Here is a 23,851-nt window from a genome sequence, read left to right as displayed (position 1 = left end):
CGAATGGTAAAGCCGGGATCAACACGCGCCGATTGACGGGAGCTCTGGCAGGGAGAGCCCAAGAAGGAAATACTAACGACACACCCAAGAGGCCATTCAGGTGCCAATCTAATCCTCACTGTAGCAGCGCAGCGTTTCCTGAGCGAAGCCAAAGTTCACCGTCCCTTGCTTTGAGTGCTAAATCTGGGATATCAGCGTGTCGCCCCCTGGTGATTAGAGAGGCACGGCCATGCTGATGGCGTAAATGGCATAGCTCACCTGACCCATGATCACGGCGTAGAATCATGTGGCTTAGCTGGGTCAGATGGATGGGGCACGATCTATTGAGCCGTGAGAGGAATGGATGAATGATGACAGGTATCAAGACAATAAAGACTGCATAAGATCGAAGATTCAGTCGTCATCGTTGTGACCTTTTCAAGATAGCCGAGTATACTGCCCAGTATCATGGAAGCCTGTCAAACCTGTTATGATGGTGGATGACAAGGCAAGGTATCGAATCGAAAACCGATTCAAGGTGTAACTGAGGCGCTGTAACCTCCGGATTTGTACCCTCCCATTCACTCTCTGGCCAGCGCATGAACTCAACCCCGCGCAGACCGGATGGACCTTGTTCCATTAAAGGTTTGTTCTCGTCATTCACCCAGAAACTGTCGAGGTCAACAGAATCGCGAACTACGGTATGTATGCATGCGCTTGCGCGCTATAACCGCGCGTACTGGATGTGTCAATCATGCCTCCCTATCCAGTTGCCCGGTACGAAAAAGAAACCTTTGATCTTCCGGTTGAGCTAGAAATGCGGGCTGTTTGGTTTGGTTCCTGACAGGCCGAGGCGTGGGTAGTGGCAGATCCGCCAATGCCATTGATGTGTCCGTCAAGATGATGTTCGGGTGAAAGTGGAGGTGGAGGTGGAGGTGGAGGGTCGAAGGGGGCGTCTTATCAACCCTTCAGTACAAGAACCACTTCCTTATCGCTTACAGTGCATGTGGTGGTGATGTCCACTACCAGCCTCCACTGCCCTACTGCCTACTGCCCTCCCTAGGCCACCCGACCCCTCTATTACACCCCACGTCACATTGGAACAGAGGTGTGAATCTAGGCCTCACACATGGATGGGTTGGATGGGATGGGATCTATCAGAGTGACTCTTCGGCCAGCTCCCACCAGTCCTTTGAGCTCTCTTCCTTCACTTACAACTGTGAATGACTATACGATACAAACTTCAACAAAGCGTCTGAATATTTCCTTGGTTTTCGACTCTATAACGATCTTTCCCTTTCTCATCTGTACCTGCATCTGCATCTGTTCTGTTCTATATTGCATCGACTCAACTCAAGTCAACTTGATAGACGCGACGAGCTGGTCTACGCCGCTAACCCAACGAACTCGAGCACTTCGCCGTTCTTTCACGATAATAACTCAACTCAGTTCAACTCGTCCTGGCCGATATTGATCTGCATTTCCTTTCCTTCGCCTCCCATATCCGATAGTAGCTACTACGAATCGACCCCCGATCTGTGCGAGCGAAGCGAAATACATAGGAACACAGACTTCCAACCTAGACAAGTGCCGGCGTCACCTCGACTGCAAGAGAATCGACTTGACGCCTCTTTTATAACAAACGCGCTCTGCAGAAACGCGAGCGTAGCGTTCTAGTTTTAGGGGTAGGAAACTGCTCCGACACTTGTCCAAATCTGCATATGCCTTGTAAGTGCCTCTCTACCTACTGGGAACTCTATTCCCACCTTAATACCCCTCCATCTGTGTATGACCTATCAGCCACTGGCACTCACTGGGATCCCCAATCCCGAACCGCTTGCGCAACCGCGCTCCTCTTTAACAAACAGGAGAGCTGACCATGACCCTCTCGACAGCTTCTAAGAAGGAGAGGAAACATGCCAGAGAAAGTGGCGGCATCGCCGCGGCCGTGACAAAGCAAACAGCTGGTAAATTCGCGTGAGCCTCCCTGTCCGCATGACTCCTCTGGGCTATCATGGACCACTTTAAGTACCTAGCTGACCGCAGTCACATAGCACTGTCACTGTCAATAACGGTAACGCCAACACCAACAAGGATAACGTGAATACAAATATCACCAGTAGCGGAGATAATAAGAGCTCATCTACTTCGGTCGCTTCCACGCCCCCCGTCGACACGCCCGAGATTAAGCCTTCTTCTGGCCCTGACAATGTCAACCCTGCTGTCTCCCCTATGCTGGCTGCTTTGTCCACAACTCCAGCTTCCGTGAGCACAGCACCGAGTATGAACAATGAATGGATGAGGAACGGCATGGCCGGCTCTCCAGGAAACTTGATCAGTATCATGGGCGATTCACCGCCTACTCAACCGTCTTCTTATGAGGACTCAGGTCGACTGCAACAAGGATGGCCCGTACAGCGTCATTTCATGAGTCCCTCGCCTTCATCTTTATCCCCGCCAAACCACAGCCGACGTCCTTTGAGCTTCCAGATGGACGCCCAATATCAATCGCCAGAAACACCACCTCCGAGTGTCCCCTACCGACGCAGTTCGGTCAACTCCCCGTTCCAAGCCTCGAGGATGGGAAACCATCCGCCTCTGCCTCATCAGCCCCAGCCACACTTCTATGGTGTACCAGATATCGACCTCAACATGACTAACAACTCGGGCATGAAAGCCGGCGAACGAGGCTATTTCTTTGGCTTCGACAAGCTACCCGAGTGCCCCGATTTCCCGTTTGGTCCAAGCAACGTCGTCATCGCGGGGTATGAAGGCGGTTTGGATGTATACGCTGTGGGTAAGAGAGGTCTCGAGCCTGTTGCCAGTCTAAAGGGATTACGAGGAGGCGTTCACCATGCCAAGATCCTCCCTTGGACGCTTGGCAACAGTAACAAAGCTCTGTTCCCTCTTGTGGCGGTGGTATTGCATGGACCAGTTCTACCCTCAGCTGTACCTGGCTCTGTACAGGACGAGGGACCAAGCCCCGGGCTTGATGGGGCAGCAAGCCCTCGATCCGTCTTCACACACCACGATGGCTTCCAAGGGCGACAGACCATCGACTCATACCAAACGTCTGTAGAGGTGTACTCACTCAGGACCAACCAACTCGTTGATGTTTTACTTCAAGCTCCAAAGATCCCGATCAACCCTGAAATATCCGTCACGAACCCAATCTTCAGACCTCCTTCACCTAGTGGCTCCTTCACGATTCGAGCGGACTCAGGTACACTTGCAGTTTGCTCAGGCGTCACCGGCGAATGCTGGGTCTACTTGCAATTGTTGGAAGATCAAAATGGCCATATATTTACATGTGTCGGAAAGATCTGGACCAGACTCCAGCAAAGCACCCGAGGTGAGGTGCCAGAGGAGGCTGATAAGACACAGTCTTCGACCACACCACCGCGCTCAAACCCGCAAACACCGATTCTCGCAGTTAGGGGACGATGGATCGCTTACTGTCCTGCGACGCCTTCTTCACAAGTCTCATTGAGAGCTCACGTACCACTTCCCATTCTTGGCAAAGCACCTGGACTCGCCACTGTGACGCCGCCGCAGCTCCCTTCGTCTTCTGCATCGGTAGATCTTCCTATTTCCGATAGTGTCGTTAATAAGATCATGCGAGAGACGACCCAGGAACTTATTCAAGGCGCTAAGTGGGTTGGACAGCAAGGCCTGCAAGCTTGGAATTCATACTGGAACAAGTCGTCAACCCCCCAAACGCAAACTCAACAAGCCCGCTCGCCTCCCCAGAACTGGGCTGGTACTCGATCTCCTCGTGGCGATCCTATCAACTTCCCTCCAACTCATGGTCCTGCCGGCCCGGTTGGAGCAAAAGACCCAGGACTTGTGTCGATTGTTGATGCAGAGTCGCTCACCAATTCATCTACCATTCATCCGATTACTACGTTCTCGCCGCCTTTGGGCTGCAGTTTTCTTTCATTTTCGCCATCGTCTTTATCCCTGTTCACCGCCAGCAGCAAAGGCGATGTGCAAACAGTCTGGGATCTGTTCCGTATTCAACATACACGATCATCCCCTCTCCAGACCACTGTCACGCCAAATGCAAGCACAGGACCTCAGGTCCGCCAAATTGCACAATTTTCACGAATGACTGTCGCACGCATTGTCGATGTCGCTTGGACGCAATCGCAGGGTGAGCGATTAGCTATGGTAACTGAGCGTGGCACTGTTCATTTACTTGATATGCCCTCGAGTGCCTTCATGTGGCCTGCACCTCGCCGTCGCCAGGCTGTCCAGGAAAGTGGCACTGCAACACCAGAGCAGTCGAACACTGCTGTTTCTTTAGCTACTGGAGCTTTTGGTGCAGCTTATCAAGCTGCGAAACCCTTTGTCTCCCGACCTCGACGCAGCAGTGGTAACGTGCAAAACGTGACTGGCAATAGCCTAAAAGACTCAGCGGCTATGGGTGGGCGAGTGATTGCTGCTAGTATCAGCAGTTCACTTGGCAAGACAGGAACCGCCATCAACCAGCTTCGGCATACTGGTGAAAACCGAGTGTCCTTGCCGCTTAGCTCAGGCCTTCCTTCGGCATCCTGCGTGACCTGGGTCAAAAGCAGAAAGCATCAAGGACTCTTTGTGGTTGGCAACGGTCTAGTCCGAGGTTTCTCCTGTCGAACTCGCCGATCTAGCGTACAGGCTGGCAGGCGAGTCACACGGGCTAGCAGGTATCACGATTACAATGTGCCGATTTTACCCAGCGACTTGGTTGCTCCAGCTGTACGACAGATGGTTGACCTGGGAGCTCAGGATGAAATCCTCGACCTTTCGGACCGTGATATGGACGCAGGAAACACGCTGACACTGAACCCCCGACCTCGAGTTGCGGCAACAGATCAGACTATGGAATCGTCAATCCCTCAAGCTGAGATAGAGTCTAGTGCGCCTTATCAACCTTTCCACACGGATCGACGAGTAACTCTGTGCGAGTACCGGAGAGGAACAGCTGACCAGCTCGAAGTTGTCTCAGCTATCCTAGCCGAAACAAGTCTAGACGAAAACACTACTTCCAAGAAAAAGAAAAAGAAGGGGCAACCCATGGAACCAAATTCATCCAAAGAATTCTCAAACACAACGGCCTGGGCTTTTGGTCAGGATATTCCAGTGGTTCGACTGGATTTAGGCTTGGCAACAGTTGCTGAGGAGGAGTACGACGGTCCCGAAGACCATATTGCGTTGCCCCCTTCAGCCATGGAGCGCGTGATGCAGTATGGCGACCAGGAGCAGATCGTGGTGACTACGAGGAGACGACGTGGAGCGCAAGGTGGAAGTCAAGGCGAGGATGGCTTTTTTGAGGATGACTGCGAAGTCCTTGACTTTGCAGATCAGAGAGTGTGAGAAGAACTCTCAGACAGACAACGTGCGCTTGAGGTTGGCGTCTAGGTCCTTGACTTTGCTTGATTATATACATACGAAGCTGGAATGGCAACTCATTGCTTAAGCTGTTTGGCGGTATGGAGCAAAGTTTGTATCTTTTCGTGTGAAGCATGATTAGTTACGCTCAACCCAACTCTTGGTCCGGTATGTTGGAGTTTGATTCTGATATGTGGGCATTTTGCTTGTACGGAAGAAACACTCTTTAGCACGGTCGTTTAGCAGGTCATAATGCCTTATTATAAATAGAAAAAGATTAGATACCCATTCCGTGTAGTGTTCATCTCTTCTGCATCAAGACATTGTTGGCCTGAAGCTTCAAAGTCCCATAGTGTGATTAGGTCTTGGGCGAAACAACGCCATTAAAAGACACTGGATGATTACAAGTATATAATCGACATGTCGTCGTCTAGTTGGCCTTCTTCGCGGCGGCCTTGGCCTTTGCAGCCTTCTTCTGGTTGCTCCGAATCATAACCATGCCAAGAAATGAGCCAACAACAGCGGAACCGAGGAGGATGATAATGACGGGGATGCGAATGGCCCAAACGCGAGGGGGGAAGAAGTTCTGAAGAGGGTGATCGTCGTCGACAAAGGGCTAGCCAATTGTTAGTTGACAATGTGTTCAATACCTAAGCTGGTGTATATGGATCGGTAGGGGTGTACAGTCGCATCGAGCTGAGAAATGAGGGGCATCTTACCATGAGAAGAGTCCAGATGGTGTAGTAGGTGAAGACGACGGAAGCGGCCACGAGCATGGCGAGACCGACGATTTTGTCCAACTGTAGCAAGAAATTATTATGTTAGTAAAGTTGAAGCACCACGAGGGGCTGCCACGATGCCCCGGTCTGAAGCGCGTGAAGGGGACAGCGTGTAAATCAGGCCTGGACAGGTGATGCTGCTTACCATTGTCAAAGATGCGCAAAGCGAGCGAGCGTAGTCTTTGTGGAGCAGAGATGAAGATTGAGGCCGAGAAGCAGAAATAAAGGAGTGTCGTGGCAGTATCTTTTGGTGGTGAAATGGTTGGCGTCAAAAAGTCCAGTTGGCTTTAGGGACAAGCTTCAGGAGACGTGACGACTAAAGGTGGGGCGCCACAAATGCACAGCCACATTACCTTGAAGCTCCAAACGTGGCTGAACATCTTTTTTCAAACTTGACATTACTTCGCGCGCGACGAAGCTAGCAACGACATCTTTCTCGAGTCGCAAAGAATTTCACTTTCTTGTCCCCACGCCATCGAAATTCAGGACGCAGTAATCGACACGGTAGAATAAATCGATCGCGACGGTAACTCCGAGTGTAATTTTCTGACGATGGCTTCCGCCGAGGTCGATCTCCCGCGTCGGGACCGCGATCGCAGCGACAAGCGTGATGGCGATTCATATCGTCCTGCGAGAGACCAGCGATCAGCCTCTCCCAGGCAAAAACGAGAAGCTGCGCCTGTGCGAACCGAAGAGGAGAAACAAGCGGCTGCAAAGGCAGAGTACGAGAAGCTTCTCACAATGCGATCCGGCGGTACATATATTCCACCCGCTCGACTGCGCGCGCTCCAGGCCCAGATCACGGATAAGACGAGCAAGGAGTATCAGCGCATGGCATGGGAGGCGCTCAAGAAGAGTATCAATGGTCTGATCAACAAGGTCAACACTGCGAACATCAAGTTCATCGTTCCCGAGCTTTTTGGAGAGAATCTTATCCGAGGCCGCGGTTTGTTTTGTCGATCCATCATGAAGGCCCAGGCCGCCAGTCTACCGTTCACACCGATTTATGCCGCCATGGCTGCTATCGTCAACACCAAGCTACCCCAGGTCGGCGAGCTCTTGATCCGTCGTTTGGTTATGCAGTTCCGAAAGGGATTCAAGCGAAACGACAAGGCTGTCTGCCTTTCCTCGACTACCTTCCTGGCGCATCTTATCAACCAGCAGGTTCAACATGAAATGCTCGCCGGTCAGATTCTTCTTCTCCTGCTTCATAAGCCGACTGATGACAGTGTTGAGATTGCGGTCGGTTTCTGTCGAGAGGTTGGACAATACCTAGAGGAGATGCAGCCGTCTATTGCCATGGCTGTATTTGACCAATTTCGAAACATTCTGCACGAAGCCGATATCGACAAGCGAACACAGTACATGATCGAAGTGTTGTTCCAGGTGCGCAAGGACAAATTCAAGGATAACCCAGCTGTCAAGGAGGAGTTGGACTTGGTGGAAGAGGAGGATCAAATCACACATCGAATCGAGCTGGAGGGCGAAATTGATGTGCAAGATGGACTCAACATTTTCAAATTCGACCAGGAGTGGGAGGAGCACGAAGAGGCGTACAAGAAGCTGAAGGCTGAGATCCTAGGCGAAGGTAGCGACGAAGAGGATGACGACGATGAATACGAGAGTTCCTCCGAAGACGAGGAGGATGAGAAGACGAAAGCCATGGAGATCAAGGACCAGTCCAATGCCGATCTGGTCAATCTACGAAGGACTATCTACCTCACCATCATGTCTAGTGCTGATCCCGAGGAAGCTGTTCACAAGCTCATGAGGATCAACCTCCCTGCCGGCCAGGAACCTGAACTTCCCTCCATGATCGTGGAGTGCTGCTCACAAGAAAAGACGTACACCAAGTTCTTTGGCATGATTGGTGAGCGCTTCGCCAAGATCAACCGACTGTGGTGCGACCTGTTTGAGCAGGCTTTTGCCAAGTACTACGACACTATCCATCGATACGAGAACAACAAATTGCGCAATATTGCGATGCTGTTTGGTCACATGTTTGCTTCAGATGCCCTGGGCTGGCACTGTCTATCCGTCATTCACTTGAACGAGGACGAGACCACATCTAGTAGCCGTATCTTTATCAAGATCCTGTTTCAGTTCATCGCAGAGGAAACCGGCATGCCCAAGCTGAGGGCACGTATGACAGACGAAACCCTGCGCCCCAACCTGGAAGGCCTCTTCCCCAAGGACAACCCTCGCAATATCAGATTCTCCATCAACTACTTTACAAGTATTGGTATGGGTGCTCTCACAGAAGAGATGCGAACCTACCTACAGAACATGCCCAAACCTGCTTTACCTGCACCCCCTGCGGCTGATTCAGACTCTGATTCAGTTTCAAGCTACTCGTCGTACACAGGCTCTTCTTACTCGCGATCTCGATCTAGATCGCGAACACCACGTAAGGTCGCTGATCGAGGAAGATCTCTTTCTCGGTCTCCTGATCGAAGAAGCCGGGGACGTTCATACAGTTCGTCGCGATCAAGGTCATACTCGAGATCTGTGTCTGCACGAGGAAGGGGACGCAGCGAGTCTCGCTCCGCCAGCCCTCCCCGACGAGGACGTCGTTACGATAGTGAGAGCCGCTCACGATCCCCTGCCCCACGAAACGGCAAGGGTCGGGCTCGCAGCGCCTCATACTCATCTCGAAGCCTTTCCCGCACGCCTCCACGTCAAGCACGTGGGCGCAAGGACTCCTTTGCTTCGGAAGGACGGTCGCCGCTCCCTCCAGCTCGAGATGGGCGAAGCCGCTCATATGATTCCCAGAGCCGATCTCCTTCTCCTGTGAGAAAACGGGAGAGGTCATACTCTGGCAGCCCACCTCGACGAGGCCGACCGCGCGGAAATGCCGGCCCAGCCTCACATCGGCGCAACAGCTCTTCCGTCAGTGATGGACCGCGAGATGCTGGCAAGCAATACAGTCGCTCTCCTTCGTACGATTCGCGATCCCCGCCTCCAAGAAGAGCCAGGCCAGACAGCGTATCGCCCCCACCTGCGCGCAATGGTCGCCAAGCCTCTTACTCGCGATCGCCTAGCCCCCCGCGCCGTGGAGCTAAGAAATCTTTGAGCCCTGTTCCTCCAAAGAGGAGACGTTATAGCGATAGTGTTTCTCGATCACCGCCACCGATGAAGCGAGGACGAAGGGGAAGTTGAATGGACGGAGAATAAGGAGCTGGAAATAATGAAAGATAGGACTTGTTTATAATTAGAAGACCAGGTTAAGGAGTCGCATCATCAGCGGGACTACCAAAATTGTAAGCTTTTGAGACCTAGCGTCATTGTACGTGGAATTTCTTCAATGGTGAATTTCATATTCTTTGTTGGATGCATCATGAGAAAGTGAATAGTTTCATGCTTCATAAAAAGGAGGCCCTGGCTGGAGAAATAGTAGCTTTTCTATGAATATAAATTCCGTTGATCTCTGGAAACGAATCTCAGATCCTCATCTATCCCGCTTCTCCCATTCTTCCCATCCGGTAACATCGTCACAGTTATCAGTATGGAAACTCCCAAGGAACCGCCCAAGGCCAGCAACAACGTCACTGCATTCGGCATCTGTATCATCATGATGGGCTCAAAAACGAGAAACACTAAAGCTCGTATCGGAACTCTGACTCTTGGTAGCGTCGCGATTGGCGTTGGTATGTTTATCAAGCATGTTTTGCCGCAACAGAGTGGCTGACCTGTTTTTAGGAAGCGCTGGCTTGGAAAAGCTGGACGTTGACGTGGCTATGCTCGCGACCAGACTCTCAACAGTCTTGAAAATGGAGCATTCAAGCGTCGAGACTACGAATCCCTTTGAGGGTTAAGTTGGGGACTGGGACATGTGGACGTGATGGATGCATGCTGACCATGCTCAACTAAAAGGAGTTTTGTCCTTTTCGTACCATTGGTATATTGGAGAAGCAGATGGTTTTCTGAGAGGATAGATTTAAATGTCTGAACATCTAGACCAAAAATAATAGGAGAATAGAAGGTATTATCCTCAAGTTACCTCTGCATCGGAGAGATACGGGAGTCAACACTTCTTGAAGCCATATCCTTCGCAAAGTGTCCTGGCCTGAACAAGAGGTTCTTGAAGTCTACCAATATTGGTGTATCTGATGATGGCCTGATATCGACGTTTTATTACCTAAAATCTGCAACCACCCGATAGCTATGTGTCTGGGCTTTGTTTGTTAAGGCCTTGCATGTTAGTGGTTACAGCATAACAAAGGAAATTCTGCAGTGAATAACACTAAAGGCCGTTCTTTGTTTGTCCTGGTGAGTTATATGTGATACTGACATAAGCTATTGATTCTAAGTTTCATTCATTTATTTATTCTTCTTTGTAAGAAAGCTATCTGTTTAACAACACACTCTCGGACTTACATCATGGAGCTCACCACCATCTGTCTCACTGTTCTTATCATAAGTTTCCTTCTGATTGGAAACTCACCAATAGAGATGCCACGAGAAGCCTGGGGCTATACTCTTGCTACGGTATTCTTTGCCGCTATAGGAGGTAGATCGGCCATCATAGCCATACGAAACTCTCGTACTGACTATGACTAGGCGCATCATTCTTTGGCCAGATCATCCATACGGCCCTTCCAGAGCTTCAGAAAACACATGACAACCCTGAGGACTACTTTGAGCATATATAAAAGATCTTGCGTCAGGGCCGAGTCAAGTTCAGTGCATATGATTACCGCAAGTTCGGCATCTGTTGTGACCAAGAGGGGCAATGTATATTTTGTCTTGATCTTCAGGATAAGAAAGATGAGGAAATCCTAGCCTGTTTGAAAATGTTGCACAGTGGGTTTGACAGGAGAATGAAAAGAGTTCTTGCGAGAAAAGAGGAGCGAGGAGTCGATTCTTAGGACATATGATAGAAAAGACAGCCAGAATGTGTACACTACGGAGATCACAATGTTTACTCAACATAAAGATCATTATATGAATACAGACTAGTAGGTTGTTTATCAATAGAGGCTAGTTAAAACTGAACGAAATCATTGACTACGTACTTACGCAAAGCAATAGCTCTGCTTCTTATCGAGCTCGGCTCCTTGATTCTCTTGGCATGGTTTCTTCAGGTAACAACTTAACTAAAAGTTTATAGATGTGATACCCGGATGCAATATGCATGGCTGGTCTTGGCTTCGCGGAGGCAAACATCTTGAGATAAGGCAATGATGTCGGTGCCAATGAGAGTTACTTATGCTATATAGCTTAGGGACATCGAGTTTCATCGGAGCGATGTAGGTCGATATCTCTATTGCCCCGCACAGAAGCATACCGTTAGCCACATAGTCGAGCTTTGTTCTGGAATCTGTCCAGGTATCAAACTCACAAATAGTGCAATCACATTGACACTGTACAATTGGCTGGTCTTAGCTTCCAGAGGAAATACCATCTGTACTGACCCAGATCACCACGTGAAGGTGCCAGCCATCGATCTGGTGCCTCCACTTGGGCTGCGAAACCACAAGCTTCTCAGGCGTTCTCAAGGTCCCAATTCAGGGAAGAAGAAGAAGAAGATTGGGTGGCTCGCGCCAAAGAAAATAAGAAGAAGAAGAAGAAGAAGAAGAATGTTGAGAGAGAGTGGCTCACGCCAGAAAAAGAAGAAGTGTAGCTCACGCTAAATAAGAAGGAGGGTGGCTCACGCCAAAGAAAGAAGAATGTTGAAGATATGGCTCACGCCAAAGTTGTAAGGTGAAGCGTGTCAGGCCTCAGACAGAAGAAGAAGAAGAAAGAGAAGGGTGGCTCGCGCCAAAGAAAGAAGAATGCTGAAGAAGTTGTGGCTCACGCCAGAAGAAGAATTGTTGACTGGCGCCAAAGAAGCTGCTTGATGATTTTAGTTGCTGACCAGCAGGAGGAGAAGACTTCCACTAAAGAAGAAATGATGATGGTAATGGTGATGATAATGGGCGCGGCCGAAGACAGCTTAACGAGATTCAGATGCAGAATCGCCATCACAGCTCGGTACCCCCGAGCCTGGTCCCCTTGTATGGGTTTACGAAAGAGATCTCGCGAAGCATCATCTTCAAGAGACCGCTTGAGTACGTCTCAGGTTTGGGACCCTTGCGTTTGCGTTTGGGAGACATAGGAGGTTTGGGAAAGATTTTGTCTTGGACATATGAATAATGGCTAAGATCCGTCAGAGCCTCGAAACGTTGGACTGGCTCACCAGTGCGACTTGACTCAAGCATGTCTATGAGGTTGACACGGATTGGACGCATAACCTGATTTTATCGTAAGTCATCAGTTGAGATAGTTCAGGTCAAGTATTTTACTTACTGTGTATGCTTCGCTGAGAGAAGTTGGCTCAGGCAAGCCGATGGTTTTGAACATCTTCTGCCAGTTCAACAGACTGCGCTCGTTCTCTCCAAAGACGTAGGTGAACTCTTGTATAAGAGCGATGCGGAAATTATGCCAGGGCTCAGTGGCCTCGGCATCAGACCAGCCGAAGTGATCGCACATGCGATAGAACTCGTCATAAAAGGGCTTGGTTCGCTGATGATCAAACCCTTTGAAGTTGGCGAAGAAGAGATCCACAGGGTGATCGCTAAACTCACGGCCGGGCAGTTCCCATGGCACGAAATGGAATTTGTCGCAGGATTCACCTCGGGGGCAATGCCCGTTCTTGCGAAATTGACGGCACTCCTGCGTGAACTTGCGGTCCCTCTTGGGAGCCTTGGGTTCTTCCTCGACTGCAGCAGCAGCAGCAGCAGGAGGAGGCCGAAAGAAGTCGTCTTTGAGCTGAAGTATGTTGTTAGTAATAGGAATTTGGCAAGATGCTGACTTATGATATCTTACCCGGCGAAACCGCATCAGCTCACGCTCAACCAGACTCTGCGGGACTTCACCCTCACCCTCACCCTCACCATTGGGCTTATTGTCGTCCTCGGGCGACAAGGAAGCGACACCCTTTTGTTGGTCATTCTATGACGTAGACATGTTGGATATTTCTAGTAGGTATGTTTTGTGTGTTGTATGTTGTGTTGTGTTGGAAAAGAAGAGGAGAAGGAGAATCCAAAACGAGGATCAAAATAAGAAACAGTGCGGAGATTAGGGCACAAGGCAGAGAAAGGCACGAGGTGTAACAGTGGCAGGCAGTGTGACAGTGATTCAGTGACAACTTAAGCGGACAGGCAATAAGGCAGCATCTACTAAGGTATTCTTCACAGTGGCACTGCATGACACGAAGCGGCTAAATGGGTGCAGAAGGACTCCAGCTGTCTGTAGTGACTTCACTTTCGAAGTGCATATGGCTGAGATCAAAGAAGGATAGGGGTTGTTTAATGATGCACAGTTTTCAGAAACCTGTACTACCACCATAAAGAATAATAAGACTACATTTCATGGACAAGATCTCAGGGAAAATTCCGAAGTGTATGAGAACACCGGTATGCTCCGGAATCGACTCGTTTGTACTCATTGTAGACGAAATTCATTCGCTATCGTTCCACCAAACTATCCACTCGTTCATCTCAAGCCCAGACATCTAGAAGTAAAGGATATCCAGACTTAGCTCAGCGCGTATGATACCGTACCCAAATAGACAGGACGCAATGTTTGCGAGAAACTGGGCTTGCGGGATCAAACCAAGCTCGTCCTACTGTCCACCCCCCTCCGCTTTCTCCTCCTCATCCTCTTCATCTTTGTCATTGTTTCCATCTCCATTGTTACCGCCGTTTCCATCCTGATTCTCGGAGTCGTTGTCTCCATCACCCTGGCCGTGAAACAAAGCCCCGATCCCACCAGCACCCACGACTGCGCCGATGACCCGGACAATACGGTAGATGGTTGTAAGGCCATAGCCTCCAGCGCCAGCGCTCTGGAGAATGGCAAAGAGACTTCTAGTAACGACGTTACCGATGACACTTTGGATTCCAGCAGCAAACGAGCCTGAGATATGAGTTAGAGTGTAAACCCGATATAAGAGCAGCTGAACTTACCAGCAGCAATGCCGCCTGCACTAAAGCCAAGGGCACCCAAGATGGGCGTAGCGACAAGACCAGGGACTGCAATCATGGCCAGTGCAGCGGCGATAGCGGCCGGAGCTCCTGGGTTCTGCTGAGGTGGCATTGTGCGATTGTGAGCCTATATGTTCACTTAGCAGGTGTATCAAGTTGAACTCGATGCCATTCGCTTACGGATAAGAAGTTGCTGGTTAGATATGAAAGTTTTCTCAAGTCAAAATCTCGTGGGAATCTCAAGATGTTGAAAGAAAGAAGAGGAGATAAAAGAAGACGAAGTAGGGTGAGAAGAAATAAGGACTAGAACGCGAAGGTGGAAGAATCTTCCAAGAACTGTAGCTGGCAGGCAGTGGCACTGTTGGCTCATTCACTCGGGAACAGTGAAGGACGTTCCAATGGCTAATAAGGGTACCTTGCTCTGACGGTAGCAAAGTACCTATCTCATGGAACTTCTGATGGGCCAGTCTTTCCAGAACTTGATATAAATCATCCAAGGTGCTCTTTCATTAAAGGGGAATGCTCAATGTTGACATGGGTCAAGATGGTATAAGCAACCATATGAAGAGTGACTCCATATCAGATTCTGAGGAAACAGCTAATATTGTACACAAAGGTGGTTAATCTATATGACTTATTACTTATTACTTAGGTCGTTTTGAACCTGCTCCTAATGACAACATCGTGGTTTGCAAATGTAGATCTTACCCACGCCCCTGAACTTTTAGTTAAGCGCTTGTATTTGTTCATCAAGCTGGTCTCGAAAATTTGATGTTTCTAATTCCAAGCCTAGAAGAGTTCGATAGTTCTGCTTATCAAAAAGTATATGTTTCTCTGTCCTGGTTCAGCCAAGTGTTAGCCTCCTGGTTACTACTATCTGCCTTTGAACTATCTGTACCATCGAAAGAATCAGACTTGCAATACCTGACATCATATGTCCATTTGGAAAATATGCAACCAAGACCAATTCCAACACCAGTTCATTGTACAAAACCAGGAATAACGGGAGTATGGTGGTTGGTTTTGATCTTGAATAGACTGCTGTGGGTTGTTTGAGATCGATGGAGGTTGGGTAAGTCGTTTCCTAGTCATGGATGAGAGAGTGTTTGAGATGAATAAAAAAAGCGTGAACTTGGTAGAGATCGTCGTCGACACTGAGTGACAAAAACATGAGAAACTAGAGTAGCAGCAGTCGCCTTATTCACAGAAGTGGCAGCACATGCAATAGGTAAACACTATAGGAACAGCCACGTCCTTGTTAGTGATGTGGTATACTATAAGTAGAGGTAACACTGTCTTTGATGCAAACTCTACTCTACAAAACTGTTTAGATAATCCAGAGGCTTTCAGAGACATAGGGTGAAGGTCCAGCGCCATACTATCAAGAAAAACTGCAAAAGAGAGAGAGAAATATGTCTTCCTTTCTTTTCTCAACCGGTATAAGTGCCATTCTCCGTTCCTCTCGCCTGGCCAAAAGCTGAGTACACGAAACGCCCAAATGCGCAAGTCGGTATGGCATAAAACATATTGGCTACATTTCCCAAGATCTCGACTCCATAGCCACCCATGGCAGCACTCTGAAGGATCGCAAAGAGGCTTCTAGGTGCAGCATTCCCTATCCAGCTCTGAGCCCAAGACGCGAGCGATCCTTGGTAAGCCTAAGTTAGCATAGTAAATTCTTCATTTGAGAGTATTTGCTAACCGAATAGCGGGCCGGTTGGTGTAAAACCAAAAGCCTGAAGGATGATTGTGAACAATGCCATGGTGAAAATGTTGAGTCAGTGCTTAAGAAGGAGTGAAACAATCTGACGTGGGGGACAACGAGGCGGTCGTGAGATCGTTCTTTTGAAGGCTGTGGCTAGTTTCTTGCTGTATGTGTTTGAGATGAAGGAGTTGTAAGTAAGAGAAGAGATTCAAGCTGGTGCTGGGATTAAGAAGGGGCTCACATCTCAAGTCAGGCAGTGACGTCGACATCGGCACTGTTACCTAGACTGTTTGGCTTAAGGTGACTTATCTCAGTTGTTGCAGTTTTGGTCTTTGTTTCTTTTGTATGCATAGGCAAGCGTTGTATAACGATCATGCTGAATTTGCACAAATCTAAGATGCATCAAACTGCAGTCCTACCTCAATGCATCAATTAATCATTCAAGTGTTGAAGTTTTAAAGCTAACAAAGATATTCATAAACAGTATGCAACACATGCTACCAATAAAGAATGCTACAATAGATATCATGTCAAAGGTTTAGAGAAAGCAGAAGATAGAGTCATGTATTGTATTTTCAGGGACTCGCTTGGGCACAATCCAAGCTAAATACAAGATATCAATGGCTTTCCAAGGGTCAAGGATATTAGGTAACATAAGGAAGCCCAAATCTGATATGACGGTCTCATACTACTTATTCTTGGCATCTCAAACAGGGCATGAATACTTGACATTGCGAAAAATGAAGAAAGCCGGTTTCTCTAGGGGATGGCAAGTCCCATGCTGATCGCAGAAAATCACACCGTTACACACCATGGCAGCTCTAAGAATTCCGAAAGGGTCGCTTCCAAATAAACCATGGTTCATCGAACTCCGGGCCCAAGGCGAAAGTAAACCTAAGTGATATGTGATTAGTAGATTCCGTAGTACAGGCCGCAAATCTCTACTAACTTTTGAATACATCAATGGTAATCAAGCCGGCAGAATACATGTCCTTCAGCAGAGACCAAATTTGCGCTGGAAGCGCCTGCATGTTGTCCATAGTCCAGACTCGGGGGTTGACGAAACTTGGAATACGGGACGGTGGATGGTGGACAGTGGACAGTGTTATGGTAGAGATAATGTCTTGAATCAAGACTTGTTTCTGCTGGACAGATAGTGTTCTTGTGTGGGTGATAGAAGATGAAGAATAGAAGAGAGACTTGAGATGGTGGGAAGTTGAACAAGGGCCAGGTCAAGGCAGCTTTCGAACAGGCACCTACTATAATACCTCACTACCTCACCTTGGGAGTGCATCTTGTTGTGGTAACTTCCCGTCTGTTTGTTGCAAACAAATTTCAACCTGCAGTTACCCATGTAATGCACTCCTTTCTCCTCACTTGTGCTTCTTGATGCACGGCAATAAACATGATAACAAAGAACCAAACAACACAATTTCTACCCTGAGCTTCTAAAGAGGCCTCTGATTGGCTTACACTGTGGCAGCTCCATCTTGAGTAACGTTGAAGATAGATAAACCTATAGATGCTTTTGCTGATATTCTACCTATGATGCAGGTAACCTGGCCTTGGGGAGCAAGAAAACATAAAACCTAATTCTAAGGTAATAAAAATAAACTCTATAAAAGGTATCCTAAACTTATCCTAAATTTATATTAAATTACCTAAATCTTTTTATTAATTAGGCTTAAGATCACGAGTTTTATTTCCTCCCCTGGCCTGGCTGCAGTTATGCCTAGATATGTAATCCCTCTCTTCACTCATCACGCTACACAACATGCTTCATCCCGATATGAATATATGAGTTCTGCTTTGATTACCCATGATCTAGGTATATGTTTGAAGCGTAGTTTCTCAAAGTCTTGTTACCAAAACATTGAGTACTCTCTCTTGTATGGTCTTCTACATATAAACACAAATAATACCCTTGTGTGCAAAACGCAGCAAGGCCAGCTTGTGTATGGGGGACACTTGCTCCATGTAAGTTCATTGAGGAAGGCCGAATATATATGTGTCCTTCCACCGAGTCCCATAAATCGATCCTTCTTTGGTCTGCTGGCTATAGTGGACATATTACCATCATTTCTGAGCATGAAACAATCTGGAATGAACGTAACTAAGACACAGGCATCGCAACGTAGACAGCCAAGTTAACAGTTTACCCAGAATATATACTTTACATCACAATCTTGAGCTACAGCTCCTGCTCCAGATCTAGAAATCATCGAGACCACACCTCTTACACTTAAATCCTTTCATGTTTGTTCAGTTCTACTTCCTCGTCTATCTTCTATTGTGAAAGAGATGACTGGAATCCAAATCATTATTGTGAGAAGCTATATCTTTTGATCTATTCTAAGTATTTCACTCCCATACGCCATCTATTTAACTCATCGCAATCATAACTCTATCCCGCCAAAGCCTCATCTCGAGCCTTTGATATCTTCCTTTTCACCCTTCTCCTCCTGTTTCTGTTCCTGCGCCTTAACTTTGTCCTTCTTGCTCATAGTCAAAGCTCCCTTCTTGAACGCCTCGTTCGGTAGAGGTCGAATAATCGGTTGAACCACCCACCAAGGTCTTCGGCACCGCCTTTGTGTGCCTATTGAGCTCTCAGTCTCGGGAGGATCCTCCTCGCCCTCGGCTAATGGTGTCTCCGCAACGTTCTCACCATTGGTGCGCTCGTACTCGATGAGGCCTTCTGCAACCTTGCGTTCCACCGCAGATAGGACGCGCTCGTAGGCTTCCATGTCGCCTGCTCGGCTCTTGGCTAGCATGTCTCGCACGTCGGTGTGCTTGGAGACAAAGTGTCGCAATAGATGGAAAAGATGAGGCTGCATGGCTGACATGTTGGGGCCCTGTTCTCCCTTCTTGCCTAAATCCTTTCTTCGCTTCTTAGACGGTGGCTCATCCTCAACTGTCTCGCTCTCGTTCATCCATTCAGTATCGTCACCAGGCATGAAGAGTGGTCGGCGCTTGATGTGCTTCTCTCCAAAAACGTGTTCATGGAGGATGTCCATATATCGTCTGAACACAGCATCAACTCTGTAGCCCCCTTTTCCATCTTTTCCTCTCCAGTACTCTCGTCCCTCCTCTCCGACGGGCGGTGGCTTTGAGAAGATAGCTGGGTCGCTGAGGTTACCCTCAGCGCTCATCACACCATCAGCTCCTGTAGCCTCGAGGCACTTCTCGATATCTCCCTCCTGAAGGATATTTCCATTCGCGAAGATGACTGTCTCCTTGGGCAGGCTGTCTCTCAAAAACCGAATCATCTTCCACTCGGCCAGGCCTGTCAAATGTCCCTTCTGCTCCCTTCGTCGGCCGTGGACAGTGAGGATGGATGCGCCAGCCTTTAGAACATTCTGAGCGTATGCCAGTGTCTCCTCCTTCGTATCCAGAATTCGAATCTTGGCTGTCACGGGCACAGGCAGCTCCTTGTGCAAAATGTTGATCAAGCGGAAGATAAGATCCTGGTCTTCCTGGAGGAAAGCACCATACTTTCCCTTTCGCGCGATACCTTGAGGACATCCAAGGTTCAAGTCAACAGCATCGCAGTAAGGGGCGACTTGCTTGGCGGCAGAAAGGAGCGCTTCGGGGTCGTTGGCGCAGAACTGGACGAATAGCGGTCGGTCGATAGAAGGGTTTCCGTCAAGCCAGGGAGTTTCGCCGTCAGGTTTGAGTGATTGGAAGTGTGCCTTGCGATACTTCTCGTCCTGCGAAAAGAGTCGAGCGTGGAGCATGGGTGTATAGGCAAGAAGACTCTTTTGTTCAGTGGGTGAAATGAAACTTCGAGTCAACATGCGCCAGGCCTGAGTTGTCAGTCAATTCATGCATTACCAGTTCGAGCAATAACTTACAAATTCAGACTGATCTACCATCGGCGCAACAATGAACTTGGGGCTCCCAATAGACTCGTAGAATGCTCGTCCTTGCAGCTTGATAGGGCGCTCCCCCGCGCTGGTGGGGTTCTCCTCTGTGGTCGTCATTGTAGACATGCGCTGTACGAAACAGATGAACCGGGGGCTTGGAACAGAAAGATGTAGATATCCCGGACTCTTCAAGAGCCAGGCTCGTCGTGTTAATCGATCCAGAGTGTTCAACGAGACGTGGCGCAAAGTGGTTAAGAGGGAGGGAGTGCTCACAAGCTTTGTATGACCACCAAAATAATTTTTTCCCAATGTTTTACCTCCGAGTAATGTTGCGGCCCGGATGTGGGGGTGGGGGATGGTTGTGGCTGAAGAGATCGCGGGGACCTTGAGGCTTAAGCCTTATTTCCGAGAGATCCAAGGAGTGGGTAAAGGTAGAGAATACAGAGTACAAGTACTCCGTACCGTTTCATTCTTCTCATGTACCTCTAATAGTGGGTCCGCCACTTTAAAGGTGCCAAGCAACCACCTACACCACAAATCATGTACAGTACAAAAGTACATACCCTTCCCTTATCTATAAGTTGATTCGATCCCCTGAATCAAATGAAGATCAAACAAAATCTGAAGTGTACACGCAATCGAGATTAATGATCATGTTAAGCCCCTGACGCCTGCATCAAGAAAGCCAACTCGGAATAAACCTGAGCACAGCACTGATACTGATGAGCTCAAAACAAGATACTTAAAATATTGTCTCAAACATTCACAGGGCGACGAAAAATGTTCCGGCGAGGCAATTAAAACTTAATGATGTATCCATTCCATTGATTTTTTTTTGGTTCATGTCGACAAGACTAACAAATGACGTTCTGTGAATTAACGCGGTGTCCCCGTTTCAATGGTTACACCGCTGCAAGCCCAGAAATATGTATGTATGTAATTTCCATTACGCTCCATTCCTCGTCGGTCCCAGATGAAAAGAAAAGAGAGATGAAGAAAAGCAAGATTAAAGAAAAGTATGACTCTTTGGTCTAAATTCCACATGACATGTAGAGACTGGTTAGAGTGATCAACACCATTAACACCGTACAATGCTGTCCCAAACGCCCAAGCGGTTAATATGGTTGCTTGCAATACAAGATTCCGGCTTGATCTCCGGTATCAGTCAAGGAAACAAAACACTGCGCTAACAAGCTTCGCTCCTCGTGGTGGGCATTGCCATCATCAGAAAAAGTGCGTGTAAATCTTTGAGTTTTCGTGAACCTCCATTTCCTATAAACCGTTAGTTAGTAACTGCTGTGCCGTTGAGATTCTCAATGTTCAAACGTACCATCTTGAAGGTGTTCAGCTCCTCCTTGATCTGCTGCGCAAGCATGGGAGTCAATCGGTTGCAGGTAGCAATCTCACCGCGACGATCGTACTCCTGACTAGGCCAAGTATCGTGGAAGACGATACGGGGCGAGAAAGTAGCGTTACGCTTGGTAGATCCGTGGGGAGTGTTTGGTGCGCTCTTGCTGTCCTGTCGTAGCCTCAAAGCGGACATGAAGTAGTCTTCGCTGCCAATAGCAATCGAGCCTGTTCGGCGATGGCCCTGAGACTCGTCGTTGGGGGTGCTAGGGGCACTGGAGTTCGGGGAATCGGTGACAGCAGGAACGCTGGGGAGATCAAGGCCAGGAGAGGAATCAGCAGGGCGGATAGAAGGGCTGGCTGAGCCGGGGCCTATAGACTGTTAGCATGAGAATTTGTAATAAAACATTTAGACTTACGCTTCAAAATTCCCTTGCGGACGGCAGCAAGCACCTCCGCACGTTCCCTGTCGCCTCCGACAATACTCTTACGCGAATTCGAGTTGTCAGTTCCAGAGCTCCCAAGACGCTCAGCAATCTCAGCACCCAAATTAGTATCGATCGAATTGCGCTCAAGGTGTGGGAAGGTATCTGTCTGTCTGGGATTGGCCGACACGTTAACTCGTTGAGTCTCAGCCTCGACAGTGACCATCGATACAGCAGCTTGGCTGGCCTCAGGCTTCACAGGTCCATCAGCAGGAGCAACTCCAATCACTGACTTAGGTCGGAAAATTCCAACAAAAGATCGACCACCCTTCTTCATACCTCGGCCCATCTTTCGAATCATGATGGAAGCCGATGAGGCTGTCGAGGAGATGGAGAGGTTATCGGTTGAGCCACCAAAGAATCGGCCACCGTAGATACTGTGTCCGAGGCCTGCAGCCTCCTGCGCTTCCGCGATACGTGCTTGTTCGGCATCGTAGGCTTCGTCGGCCGTTGGGTCCTTGTGGAGTTTGGAGGGTTCTGTCTTATCAGTTCCCTCACCCTCATCAACATTGCGGAAATCGGCTGCGCTTCCGAATGAGAAAGCGCGTCGCAGTCTGGAGGTCTTGCTCTTGGATTTGCGTCCTTTATCCTTGATAGCAGCAAGCTGTTTAGCCGCGGGTGACTCTACTTTACCCGCGCCTGACGCATTGGAAGATCCATCTTCGGCGACCTCGCTAGCCATGGTAGCTGGTCTAGAGAGAGGTGAAGGGTTTGTAGTGCGTTTAATCGCATCGGAAGATGATCCTCGAGGTGGGATGTTGACCTTGGCGTGATCTTGCTTAGAAGTGATTTCGCTGTTTGCCTGGGAAGAGGGGTTCCCAGTGGGGGCAGACACATTTCGGTTGGCAGACTGCAGAACATCCCTGTTAGCATTCAAGTTTTACCACCCATTGCTGATTGGATAGTGTTTCAAGAATCGTCAACTTACCGAGGATGGTCGAGAGTGGCTGCTGCGGCTGGAACTTACACTCTCAGAACTTCCGTTGCGCGAGTGTGCGGCAGCGTTAGTAACAACACGCAGTGTTTGAGAATTTCCGTCTGCTTTGCTCTTTTCAAGCGTAGTAGGCTTCGACAGGTCAGAATCGGCACGAAGACTTCGACGACGGGATCGGTTTGAATCGTCCATGGGAGATTGAAGAAGTTGCATATCATCCATAGATGTGCCAGGCATAGCGTTATAGAAGCTGTTTGGTCTGTTTGGAATCGCCGAGCGGCTAGGATTGGGGCCATTATAGAGTTGAGTTGCAGTAGGCATTCTATTCACTGGGACAGCTGTGCTCTGAGAACGCCCGTGCTGGTTTTGTTGAGGAGTAAGTGACGACCGTCTATACCTGTCAGGCGCAGCTTTGCTTGAAGAAGTTGGAGAGGTTGGTTGTGTAGGGCCAGCGAGGAAGGCAGAATGAGGTCGAGGAGCGGGCACAATGTTTCGTCGCTGAGGAATGGCAGAATCATCACGAGCACCCGTTTGGCCAACGCCCATGGCATTGTATTGCACGTTGGTAGCCGAGGAGCTAAACTGGCGACCGCCGTAGTTGGCGTTGTGGTTATAGTTCCGCGTCGGTTGACCTTGCGGTTGCCAAGATTGTGTGTGGTTCAGAGTCGGTGTGCTAGTGAAAGCGTATTGCTGGACAGGAGTCGAAATACCCCGGTAGCCAGTGGGAGAGGGAACAGCATATCTTGGGGCTTGAGCCGCTGCCGCATACTGATGGCCAGCCTGGCCTTGGTTATTGGGTATCATGCTTGTTGAAGAAGACGGTCGGGTCTGGAGCATTGTAACCGTTGCAGTTTGCTGGGGAAAGGTCTGAACCAGAGCAGCCATAGTTTGCGTTGACGTATAACAAGCAGTAAAGCAGCCGTCAACAAGCGTGACAACGAGAGTGCCTGTTGAATAACTTCGGTCTTAATTCGAAGGGATCGGACGAGGTCGGTTCGAGGTGCAGTATGTTTGCACTTAACAGAAGAGCAACTGTGGCCAAGATTCATGTTAGCACGACTTCCACTAGATACGGCCTGCAAAGACCGAAGAAATGTTGAACAATCCGGATATCCCTTCTTGGGTCGCCTTCCTGCAGAGAGCCGGGAGAGATTTGCGTTACCACCTACCTAATTTTTTTTTTCCTGTTATAACTTTATGACAAACGAAAGAAGATGAGGAGGCTGTGATTAAGGACGCCAGCGACCAGAAACAAAGGGAATTGATCGTGCTGAGGAAGCAGCTCACTATTACCGTGAGCAAACTTCGACTCTGCTACGAGACGAGATATGCTGATGGAGATTGGGGACAAGATCAAGAGTCGTGACAGACAGCTTGAATCTCGACCTAGTTGTGACGGAACATGAGAGGGTCGTCGACAGT

The 23,851-nt window shown here is 48.8% G+C and overlaps 8 protein-coding genes across 8 annotated transcripts; 4 read left to right on the top strand and 4 right to left on the bottom strand.

The window, feature by feature from the left end:
- Positions 1-1,858: 1,858 nt before the first annotated feature.
- Positions 1,859-5,334, top strand: FTJAE_2764 (uncharacterized protein; the record flags this gene model as incomplete). The annotated part of the gene is made up of 2 exons (XM_037348991.1): positions 1,859-1,956; positions 2,034-5,334. The coding sequence occupies 2 exons, from the start codon at positions 1,859-1,861 to the stop codon at positions 5,332-5,334; spliced, it is 3,399 nt and encodes a 1,132-aa protein (XP_037210157.1).
- A 445-nt stretch (positions 5,335-5,779) lies between these two features.
- Positions 5,780-6,125, bottom strand: FTJAE_2763 (dolichyl-phosphate mannosyltransferase polypeptide 2 regulatory subunit; the record flags this gene model as incomplete). Its single annotated transcript, XM_037348990.1, has 2 exons — positions 5,780-5,965; positions 6,069-6,125. The coding sequence occupies 2 exons, from the start codon at positions 6,123-6,125 to the stop codon at positions 5,780-5,782; spliced, it is 243 nt and encodes an 80-aa protein (XP_037210156.1).
- A 555-nt stretch (positions 6,126-6,680) lies between these two features.
- Positions 6,681-9,287, top strand: FTJAE_2762 (CWC22-like protein; the record flags this gene model as incomplete). Its single annotated transcript, XM_037348989.1, has 1 exon — positions 6,681-9,287. The coding sequence occupies one exon, from the start codon at positions 6,681-6,683 to the stop codon at positions 9,285-9,287; it is 2,607 nt and encodes an 868-aa protein (XP_037210155.1).
- A 346-nt stretch (positions 9,288-9,633) lies between these two features.
- Positions 9,634-9,943, top strand: FTJAE_2761 (uncharacterized protein; the record flags this gene model as incomplete). Its single annotated transcript, XM_037348988.1, has 2 exons — positions 9,634-9,775; positions 9,828-9,943. The coding sequence occupies 2 exons, from the start codon at positions 9,634-9,636 to the stop codon at positions 9,941-9,943; spliced, it is 258 nt and encodes an 85-aa protein (XP_037210154.1).
- Positions 9,944-10,508: 565 nt separating this feature from the next.
- Positions 10,509-10,780, top strand: FTJAE_2760 (uncharacterized protein; the record flags this gene model as incomplete). The annotated part of the gene is made up of 2 exons (XM_037348987.1): positions 10,509-10,638; positions 10,689-10,780. The coding sequence occupies 2 exons, from the start codon at positions 10,509-10,511 to the stop codon at positions 10,778-10,780; spliced, it is 222 nt and encodes a 73-aa protein (XP_037210153.1).
- A 1,311-nt stretch (positions 10,781-12,091) lies between these two features.
- FTJAE_2759 (uncharacterized protein) lies at positions 12,092-14,207 on the bottom strand (the record flags this gene model as incomplete). Its single annotated transcript, XM_037348985.1, has 6 exons — positions 12,092-12,361; positions 12,417-12,878; positions 12,936-13,061; positions 13,290-13,311; positions 13,739-14,027; positions 14,078-14,207. The coding sequence occupies 6 exons, from the start codon at positions 14,205-14,207 to the stop codon at positions 12,092-12,094; spliced, it is 1,299 nt and encodes a 432-aa protein (XP_037210152.1).
- Positions 14,208-18,220: 4,013 nt separating this feature from the next.
- On the bottom strand, positions 18,221-19,780 carry FTJAE_2758 (tRNA-dihydrouridine synthase 1; the record flags this gene model as incomplete). The annotated part of the gene is made up of 2 exons (XM_037348984.1): positions 18,221-19,603; positions 19,652-19,780. 2 exons carry the CDS (start codon positions 19,778-19,780, stop codon positions 18,221-18,223), a joined length of 1,512 nt encoding a protein of 503 aa, XP_037210151.1.
- A 1,107-nt stretch (positions 19,781-20,887) lies between these two features.
- Positions 20,888-23,314, bottom strand: FTJAE_2757 (BNI4-like protein; the record flags this gene model as incomplete). The annotated part of the gene is made up of 4 exons (XM_037348983.1): positions 20,888-20,935; positions 20,994-21,382; positions 21,430-22,345; positions 22,463-23,314. The coding sequence occupies 4 exons, from the start codon at positions 23,312-23,314 to the stop codon at positions 20,888-20,890; spliced, it is 2,205 nt and encodes a 734-aa protein (XP_037210150.1).
- Positions 23,315-23,851: the final 537 nt, after the last annotated feature.

This window comes from Fusarium tjaetaba, assembly GCF_013396195.1.
Source record: "Fusarium tjaetaba strain NRRL 66243 chromosome Unknown NRRL66243_c0000057, whole genome shotgun sequence".
Classification (NCBI taxonomy): Eukaryota; Fungi; Ascomycota; class Sordariomycetes; order Hypocreales; family Nectriaceae; genus Fusarium; species Fusarium tjaetaba.
Note: the sequence above shows the minus strand (reverse complement) of the source record. Positions and strands in the feature narration are given on the sequence as shown.